This window comes from Aquila chrysaetos, chromosome 6, assembly GCF_900496995.4.
Source record: "Aquila chrysaetos chrysaetos chromosome 6, bAquChr1.4, whole genome shotgun sequence".
Taxonomy (NCBI): Eukaryota; Metazoa; Chordata; class Aves; order Accipitriformes; family Accipitridae; genus Aquila; species Aquila chrysaetos.
Genome location: NC_044009.1, coordinates 32693089 through 32704163, shown reverse-complemented (window position 1 = coordinate 32704163; position 11075 = coordinate 32693089). Strand labels below are relative to the sequence as shown.

The 11075-nt window shown below is 35.7% G+C and overlaps 1 protein-coding gene across 1 annotated transcript in view; it reads right to left on the bottom strand.

The window, feature by feature from the left end:
- Positions 1-9108: 9108 nt before the first annotated feature.
- Positions 9109-11075, bottom strand: part of LOC115343415 (sodium channel protein type 2 subunit alpha-like) — an 80145-nt gene continuing 78178 nt past the window's right edge. Inside the window, 1 exon segment of the mRNA XM_041124224.1 lies at positions 9109-11074. Coding sequence (XP_040980158.1) covers positions 11038-11074 — 37 coding nt within the window. The 3' untranslated portion in view covers positions 9109-11037.

The following is an 11075-nucleotide window of genomic DNA, read 5'->3' as shown; positions in this document are numbered from 1 at the left end:
AAAGGTGCCTCAAGGTTTTTCACCACCCGAATGGCCAGCAGCTGGTGATCTCCAAGGAAGGTTTTCCAGAGCAGTATCTCAGCTGTGCTCAGAAAGACTAGAAATTTAGATTGGGCTCTGCCAGATTCTACTTTTAAAATTTTTTTAAATATACTTAGTGCTGTATAGGTTAGCAAGATTTTAGAAAAGTCATGAGGCACCATGAGAAAACTTTTAAAGTGTTAGAGAAACTCATAGCTGAAATTACCCTGACATTTAACTATACTCTTGAAACTGTTGAGAAAATGCAGTCAAACCTAAAGAAACTCTCACAAGTTTATGAATAAACCAGGTATTTTCTAAAAGTCCTTATCACTTTTATCAGATGGAACATGTTTTAAAAGGATAGAACCAACTTATCTATATGAAAAAAAAAAATAAGTACAAGCAGAAAGTAAGTGGATTATCAGTCTTTAAGTATGAACTATTATCTGCTTCTGCTTACAGTTAATCAGGACATTTTAAGGTAGCATTTTTGCCATATTTCAAAGTTTTTTAATATCACTTCTAGAGTGTCTTCTGTCCCCATGAGGGACGGCTGAGTACTGTGCATCTGCTTTTCGAAGCATACATACAAAAATCTATAGGTTTATGTGGAATACAATTACCTATAAAACCTAAAAGACCTCAACTTGTCTCTAATTTATTTTTCTAAAAAACAATGTCTTTTTTCTTCATGCTTTAACATTTATTCTAATTGCTGCTGAAGTCTATTTGCTAATGAGGTTACCTACCACCATTTGCTGGTGCTGTCCTATGTGAAATAACTGCTACAGCTGATCCAATTACTCTTCAGCTCCACTGTTTGAACCATCTGCTGCAATAGATCGATTTGCGGTCTTCCTGCTCGAAAGGCAACTCTTCTCTCTTCCAGACTGAGAATAGAGCAGGAAGGAGAAGGAAAAGAGATGGAGACTGCATTATACTCTACTAGATCTGCCTTAAAGTCAGAAGGGAAAAGAACCTATGTCTAGAGAAACAGGTGTAGGCTCTTAGATGTGGCATTATAGGTAAACGTATTGAGCCCTTCATATCAAATGGGTGCTACATGAATTTTGAAGCTGTTAAAATTTTTTTCAACTGTTAGACATGCAACTCAAAAGTTCAGTAATTCTTTACCTGTGGAGAGGAGTAGTATCAGAATTGAGGAATATAGAGAACTTATATAATTTAATCCATTGTTTGGTTCAATTACAGTTGGCCTTCTAATATATCTTTTCACTGGACTTGATAACCTAAAACCAAAACTTGGGGACGAAGAAGGAATTTGGGCATCTGCAATAGGATTTGAGATGCAGCATGCTATGGTATACCAACTCTCACTTTCTCCAAAAACAGACTACTTATTGGGCATTTGAACAAATAGTGCTATACCTTGTTTGAATTGCTTGTTCAACCAAAGGGACATGCATGTCAAATGCATCTCACCTACACAAATAGAAACTTAAGAGGAGAAGTCTGTGAGAAAATTCATACTGAGAATGACAGACTTCAGATCAAATTCTTACACAGGACCTGATGACTACTTTTGTTTTTTGTTTTGGGATGTTAAAATACCTTAAAATATTTCTTTTACTGTTCTTTTGAACCTTACACCACCTATGCACATCTGCTGCCCTTGCCTTTATAGACAAAGCACTTCCATAAAAGTGAATATGAATTCTGAACTTTTAAACTTTGTTATATGAGTAGACCTGAGCCTCGTAAGAAGTTTTAATATTCACTTGTGTTCAAGCATCTCCATTTCTCCTGGGCTTTAATCAGGTGGTTGTCCTCTGAAAAATTCTATTCTCTGAGATAAGGGAGAGAAATAAGAAGTCAACAGATTGTATTTTAACATTTTTCCAGTTTTTACTTTTTGTCCTTTTTAGAAAAAACCAAGTTTTTACATATTCTTTCTCTAGATTTATTATGAATGCATAGAGATCAGGTCCTCAAAAATATCTCAATATAGTTGCTATTTGAGCTCTCTAACTAATCAAACCTTAGACCTGTCTTCCCAGGCCTCAGGGGAAACTTTTTGAAACACTCGGACATTTCCAGTACCTATGAAATCACTGTCAATGATAAAATGTAAAAGTGAGGAAACTAGGCAAGACAGTAGAACCAGGCTGTATGCATAATCCAGTATCTAACTAATGGGATGACAACACACAAATTGTCTTAGTCTTGACCATCACAGACAGCACATGTCAAAATCAACTGCTGGTGCAAGCTGACATACTTTAATATTAAAGAAACATTATCAAAACAAATATTAGCAAAATGACAATGATATCTAAAAGCAATAAACACCTCTTTTCAGTATGCGGCAGGTAATTCTATCCCCTGAAAAGTTACTGGTAAAGATTTTGAAAAGAGCCATTGATAAAAAAAATGAAATCCATTATCTAAGAAATCTTAATTTTGAAAGAGTCCCAATCGTCAGTTGTTGAAACAATAACAGTGACAACTGTAGATATTAGAAAAAGCACAGTACAGCTTCTGTACACTTTACCTGTCTATTTATTTTAGTAAGAGGCAGTTCTAAAATACTGCCTTAGAAAGCTGGGTCTCATGTACTTGAAGTAATTGCTTTCATTTCTCCTCTTATATTGTCAGAGAATTGACAATAAATCAAGAAAGTACACTGAAATCAAGCTATTAGAGATGCTGTATTTTATGCAGTAAACCTATGGATTTTAATGATTTATAATCTTGCAGAAATCCTCACTTTATATACATGAACAGAAAGCTTTCAACTGGGGTTATTTTTTTGCTTTACAGTAATGTTGGTAAGCTAAAACCAATACATTCTCCCAATATTTAGCAGTTCTCAATGAAATTTGTTTTTAAATTTCTATTAGTTACTCACAGAATAGGCATAGTATTATTGTTAATTAATCTGGGTTATCATGCCAATGACATGGCAATCTAACCTTGATAGTCCAGGTGTAGTCTAATTTATTCTTGACTAATTGCCAAGGGACTTGATAGCAGTTAGAAGGGCTTATTTACATTCTTTTCATACAGAAAGATCCATTAAATATTATTAATGCTTGTGCTATTTCACTAAAATTATGCCATTTCCAATAGCTGGCTTTTCCAATATGCCAACTGCTGTCTTCCAACAATTCCAACTATGAACAGAAAAAGCAATATATTGATAAACTATAGACATTAATAATCACACATAATATTAAACAAATGAATTATAGTGATATATATTATCACTGTAGTGATATATATTTTTTTTTTCTGCACCCAAGGTTAAACATAACTGCCCCGGTGGCAGTGGGGCAGTTTCTCTCCTGCCCCACTCTAAGCAAGCACCTGCATGGTGCCTAGTTGCTGGCTGGGCTTAAACCACGACAGTGACTTATGTTTAACCTTAGGTGCAGAAAAAAATGCCACAAAAAGGGGTTTGAGATTAACTTTTTGTAATTAGAGAGACATTTATATTCATTATTTGACTCTGAAGTCCTTCCTGTCCATTCTTCTACATGCATGTCTTCCTTCCAGGGCCTTGAACCCCAGGGGTTACACAATACAACATTTTTATATATAAATAACATTTCAGAGACTTCTGTATGCTCTTGCATACACATCTAATGCGATCCTCTTAAATTCATTTTTTAAAGTCTTCTCCCTCCACAATTTACCTTGAGCTTATAAATCTTACTTATCTTTAGTGAAATAATAATGCTAAATCTGTAACCTCTTCTATGTGTTTTACATCAAAGATGAGCAGTAACGGCAGATGTTGCGAGTCTTTGGCACAGCTGTCTTGAGAAAAATTAACGTCCTTCCCCAATATTGTACTTTTGAAGGCATGTCTTGTACTCTTCCTTAGACAAGGCAATAAGGAAGCAACCCTTTTACCATAAGGTAAACACTGAGAGTCATTTTATTTAGACTACAGAGCTAGAAGAGAGAAAGTAGAAATATTTCTCTTTTAGGAAGTCTGTAACTGGAAAACAGTTAAGTCAGTATGGGTTTGATGTAAATTCTATGGAAAGCTGTTGTACAAGGCCTATTGTTTTCGGTAGTTTTCAATCTGGATCTAATGTTAGAAGTGGATATACTGAGAAATTAGTTTTCTAGGTGTAATTGAAAAGAGATGGCTATTGCTGTCGCCGACATGGCATACTATGGGTACTACTTACCTGTTCTTCCTTGAGACTTCCACAAATATACTTCCATAAGAACAATGGCAAAAATGGAGTCAGAGCTTGTAGGCTAAATGCAACTCTGAAGAATGTATTTTTTTTTTTACACTGTCTATATGGGGGGATACTGAGGAAACCTTTCAGATTCAGCTTCTTTGACTTAACAGCCCAGAAATTTTTAAAAGCTAAGAAATTGCACAACAGAGGTTTTTGGACACTATTATTGACAAGGCTAGGAAGGCCTGCAAACTCAACCTTTCCTTGTCCTTCAGAGAGGAAAAACTATTTTGTTTTACTTCATGATGAATTTTTGAAAGGAGTTCATTCATACCACTTCAGTCTGAACTGTCGTGTGAAATCTTCATGTCATGCAAAGGAATTGATAGTGGAACAAGGAAAGAAAGCTGGCGTGCAAGTAGGTACCACGTAATATGGAAAAGTTGAGCCTGCATGCCCTCCTATTACACCCTTTCCCCTTTTCTTTTTCTTAAGAAAACTGAGGAGATTTTTAGACTCTAAAATTATTAAAGAAGTTTATATAATAATAGACATGAATAAATAGGGTACATACACATAAATACGTTTTGGATATTAACAGATGTGTAAAGTATTTTTGGATCCAAGGTTTCAGTATGAAGTTTTCTCTCTGATCACAGAAGCAAAACAGATTCACTTGTGCCAAGACAACCATTTCTAATCGTACCCTGCTGCAAATTTTTCTCACTTTCATGTTCTTTGGTACAGTATTTTAGTTTTAGAGTGCATCAACTTCCAATTAACTTCTGCAAAGTATTTTATATTAATAACCTTTCAGTAATATCTGCACTGTAATTTCCTTTCCTGTCTTCAGTTCTCCTATGTACCTTTTGAAATTTCCTGTGTTTGAAGCTCTCCTTATATGGGGTAGAATTCAATTGTGAAATAAAGGTTTTAATCCTAAAACACAAGTAGAAAAGTCACGTTAACATTTTATTATGTTTTCTCCGTATCTGCCACTGGTTACCATCCTTTCAACACAAACATTCTCACTTCCATGTTCTTTTAATTTTCATACAAAAGTAATGAAATTCTAAAAGATTGTTGCAACATAGCAGGTAAATGAAATTTCAAGTAAATGCTTTTCAAATAAATGAGAGAGGAAGAGCAGTAAAGCTGGTGAGTTCACAGTGCTCTTGAGCATCACTCCCAAAATATTTTTTTTTCTTGGATGCACATGCACCTCCAGACAGAGGCTACCAGGAGCCTGCATTTATCTGCCCACCTATTTGTCCCCACATAAATCACATCCAGTTTCCAATCTTACACAGTTAAAGTGTGAGCAGCTGCTTTCCATCTATATAAATAAACATACTAGTATTTGCAGCAATGCTGCATGAACCTTTATACATCACATTTAATGGCCATCAAGAAGTTAAGACGAGAAAGGTTACAGGGATTCACAATGCCTATAATTAGAGAGAGCATTTTACCTTTTTGCCTGCCTGAGACCATGAACATCGCTGGCATAGTCCAGTTTGCCTTATGTAGTGGATGCAGATGCAGTTTTTACTGAACATTATATACAGATATTTATGCAAGTATTGCTGCAGAATATGGGCATAAAGCTACTGTATAGTTTGGCAATCAAAAAGTACCGCATGACAGGGGTTGCTATGGTATCTGCAAGCATGACATTTTTATAAAGCAATACAGCATGTAATTCTCTGACCATTTTTGAACATGAATGTTACAGATACTTACTACTTTGAAAATGAAAACAGCTTATTGCATTCTGTTTCAGATATACATTTTCTGAAAAACATTGTGGGTTTTTTTAATCAGCTGTCAGATTCTACAAAGATTATTATCAAGATTGCTGTTAACATAACATGCTTTTAAAACAATAGAAAATGCAAGTGCAGAGCATGTCTGGCACTGCTGGTTTTGATTGTTGTAAATTGTTTGTGAAGTGTCATTCCTTATTTTCATCAAAAGCTTTTCTTGCAGCAGAGATCATGTGTGCTTCAGCATGCAATTTTCCCCTTCTGGAGGGATGACAATGTGCCGCAGTTTACTTTGCTTGGGTTACACTGCAGTCCCTGCAGTATCATCGTTTTTTTTTTTTTTTTAAAGGCAAGCACTAGGATATGTCTGTTTCACTGTGCAACAGCTCCCACTGATCAGCAAGGAAAAATAAAATATGCTAAGTAACAGAGACTGCATGCTGTATCACAGACAAAACCTAGCTGTGCTCAGAGGAAGAGATGGGTACCATCCCCCACTGAAAATGATGTTGCTAATGCAGAGGTTTGTGAGCCATTAAATATTCCTGCACTGCAGATATTTCAGATTATTTCTCCTAATGCATTATAAAGCTAGATAAGCCTTTCTGAATACATACTGTAAGAACAAGTATCGTAAGAATTTTCTATGTCCAAAAAAACCCATTGCATTTTTAATATTACTTCATGTTATTTATGACTGTTTGCCATGAAAATTAGACAGATACTTTCATATGTGATTCTTTTAGAAGGTTGGGGCTCTTTCATCGGTGCACCATGGGATTAAATGAATAATGCCTATTAATGAAAGTAAAGCTAAAGCTATCTGTGGAATTCCCCAGTGCATCAACACCCTTCAACTATATTTTAGTAAGCTCAGATAAATGTGGCAGTTCTTAAGCAATGTGGTGTCAGGTCTGGATACAGGGCCACATGCCCTACAGGGTACAGAACCTAAATCCAAAACCTGCTGGTCCAGTCACAGAAGCATTACCAACAAAGCTATCTTTACACAACAAGCCGAATTATCATATTGTAGCTTCATTAGTTCACTAGAACAAAACAAGTATAAAATCTATAAATTCTCTGGAAAACTATAAGCTGTCCCCTCTGCCTGTGACTGCAATTTGTATTTTCTTGATCCCTTCTGCTGCTGAAGACCCAGGCACAGCACCACGGTCACCTGGCAGTTGGTTGTGCCCTCTTCTGGATGCAGTCAGGCTTAACAATTTATTATCAATCCTGTGCTGCTGACAGCCAGAGAGATACTCTTTTACTGAATCTGATGTATTTATGGTACTCAGCAACATACATTTCTGCTTAAAAATAATACAGACAACCCCCAGAACATATTTTAGGTCTCTTTACAAACAAAAAGCAAATGAGCAATATCCTACCTCTTCCCCGTGCCATCTTTCCCTTTTATATTTTTACAATACCAGTAATTTTTTACACTGGATGCTGGACAAATCTTCTCCATAGAATTGAAACAGAGTTTTGTTATGGAGTCGAGCAAGGCCAAGATTTAAAAAACCTCAGAACTTTTTCCCTTTTATGTCCTAATATAGGTGTTGGTTGGTTGGTTGGTTTTTTGGTGACAGGGGTGGGGGGTTGATGGCACCTTCATAAAATAAAATACACTTACATTCCTGGGTGGGTAAGAGAGAGTAAAGAAAGCTCATTTCTGAGAATATTTTAAAGGAGCCTTTCTTATTAATTTTTCATTCTCTGTGAACTAGGACAGTAGGAGAGTGCAGTGTCCTCCTGTTCTAGGAATTTTGCTTAATGCTTTGCATACTGATATATGACTGACCCATTACGCTGAAACATCTGTCTTATATCAACATAAAACATAAATACATTTTATACCTGCAGGTTAAGGAGGAAGACTGCAAGTCAACCGTCTTCCATCAAGGCAAATAACTTCCAGGGCTACTGGAATAGTTTCAAAGATATATAAAAGGATACAAGTTTATTCAAATATATACACTTGAAATCTGCAAATGTACTACTCTTTTTGCAACAGACCAAAAAGTTTAGAATTTGAGTCAACAAAAATGGAGAGTGACTTCAGTTGGATTAAGTTTCAATAAACATAACTTTAACAATGATAGACATTTTATAGGGTAAAATGATTTTATAAATTACCTCACATACCTCTGCACACTATAAAATTTGTAGAAAATTATTACATACACATTTCATGCTTATACCACATAGAATTTTAAAGTTAACTATGTACCTGTCCAGCACTGACTTAAAACAATTTTGTTCTTTAAACAGCAATTCAAGAGTATGACCAAGATTTTTTACAGCATTTACATTATTACTTTGTGTAATTACTGTTAGCAACTAAGACAGTAAAACAATAACTACTCTGGATTAAAAAAAAAGAAATTTTAATTCAAATCAGATACAGTTACTAAAAACATACACGTTGTCCTTCAAAGCACAGCATAGTTGAGGGTTTTTTCCTATTAGCTGTATTAGCTGTACAGCAGCTACTCTTCACAACAGAAATGAGAATGGGAAAAAATGCATTAATTACCCCATGCACAGGTTCACCTGCACACACCCTGCCCCATATCCTGCCACCTGTATGTAGTAACCTCTTGCCAGGGACCATGCCTGTTAGGCTCTGTAAAGGCATCAGTTGCCTGAAGACAGCAGTGGGATGGCCATCAACAGCTCTAACAGGTCTTTTTCCCTTCTCTTGGCAAGCGTGGATTTCTTGAGGGGGAATGGGATTGAAGTGACTCTGTTATCCCCCTGCGGGGCTATTTCGGTGACAGATCTCAGACCACCCACCCCAGGGTGAGCAGTGTCTGCTGGATCCGCTGCTCAGCAAGAATGTGGAGACATCCTCCACTGGACTTGGCCACCAGAGGACACCACTGGAGCTGTAAAAATCTGACAAAAAGCCACATTGTTGGAATGGGATTCTTTTCTGAATTCTAGAAAAACTTCTCTGGTCAGGACAACATAGGCATTTCATCTAGATGGTGACAAGTTGGTACTGATCTAAGTCATAAAACAACATGTGATCTAGATGTCTAAAACACATTGCCTCATTGCTAAAGTGGTTCCCCCTTAATTTCACCAACTATTACTTGTTAACATGTATAAACTTCATACAATAAAAACACGAAGACTAAAACAAGTACATAAAAAGGTCATCTTTATTGTTTTGGGTTGTTAGCAATGTAGTTATTTTTGGTAGAACAACTTCCTGCATGCAGTTCATCAGTACGCTATGAGCCAATAGTTTCTATAAAAGCAGGAGCCCATCTATATTCTAGTTCTTGTGTAAGAAATGCAAGGTATTCCACTGTCCACTGCACAAGTTCACTATTCATTCTCATGAAGAAAGATGTTGAACAACAAATTATATTTAAAGCGCTTCTACTGTGGTATGAATCAACAAGAAAAGCAGACAGTGCGAGACTAACACTGGGGAAAAGCAATGTTTCTATGACTAAGATCACCCTGAAAATTGACAGACAGGATTATAATTTCAAAAGAAACCTTTCTATCTTGTTTCACATACAAAGACCTACCTACTGATCCAAAAAAGAACTGTACTGTCCATTTCTTTTAAAATTATTCCTTATTACAATATGCAATTACCAATTCACATTGTATCTTAGGTTTCCCAACAGTAAAGTGTCACAGATAGACAGCAGTAAAAATTACTAGCAACATGAAGATATGTGTAGTTTCTTGTAATAAGTATAAAATGTTATAAAATAAAACTATTTTCAAAATAACAAGAATAGATCAATAGATATATATTATAAAAGTTTTTTTTCTAGCCCCAATATATTTGTCCTGTGTAGTCTGGTTATTTACTGCATATTTGCTGATTACAAAACTCAAACAAAATAAAATCTATAATGGCAGCAAACTATTGCTTACTGGTATGAGGAATGATGGTCTCATCGAACAGTTTTTTTTCTTTTTACCACTCACATGCCTTCCCATCTTAGATTTTAATAGCTGTAGGATAATAGCAGCAAGCATGCATCAGTTAAAGCTTCCCAATTATTTGCAGTATTACAGAATATATCATATTATGTGTTGAAATGTTATAAGCTACACTTACTAGGGTATATATGTGATGCAATAAATACAGTACTTAGGTCACTGTCTCTTTGTTCAAACAAGTATCACTGTGTAAAACAATTGATTAAATACCAGAGGATATTTTACTTACATATATAGTGTCAGCCTTGATGATAAAAAAAGTAATCTAAATCACAATGCAGGATAAAGCTGATTTAAATACATCCTTTCAGTCATCTCAGTTTTCTACAGAAGATTGCATTACATACAGGGGAAACCTGACTAAAGTACCATGGGGGGGTCAAAACCACCTCTGATGTATGTATTTTGTGTTGCTGGCATGACCCATCCTTCCACAGTATGGAAACTTAAATCTGAGGTATACATTAAGGTAGTATTTGTCCCCAAAGGTATTTTGCTATCAATTTATACCTGTAGCTTTGATTATTGTCCTAAGTGGGATATATTCATATGAAGTAAGAAGTTTAGAAACAGACTTTGTAATGAAGTATGGAAGCTACTCATGAAATTACAGGGTCTACAGTTAAAAAAAGAAAAAAGACTACCACTTTTTTTATTTCAGTAATTCCCTGTAGGCACAATTTGGCATTTGTAGCAGTACGTGAATTAAAGCAAATGAGATCATGAAAAAAATTGACACACATAGAACATACATAGGAGATGAAATGTACACAGTGCATACACTTATTCCACAAAAATACAGACTTACTACGACTGGTAATTTTGCACTCCGTTAAGGGTTCCTACAGTCCAAGTAGAAATCTTGTGTCTCCTCTCCATTAGTGCCAGCTGATGATAAAAACTATGCTTCTGCAAGGTTGCTTCCCTGTTACAGACTGAGACTTTGCTAGTGAAGGGTCATTATCTTGGTATAGGCACTGACTGTAGCAGCGGGTAAATATGTAAAAACTTGTCATTTTGGCGTAGTCTTCCAATAAGAGTGCTATTGATAGAAACGTCATCTTCTCAGGCTTGTGAACATTCATCATGGACAACCTCTTTATCTTTTACTTTTTATTTCCTTTTCTGTCTTTCCCCTTGTCTT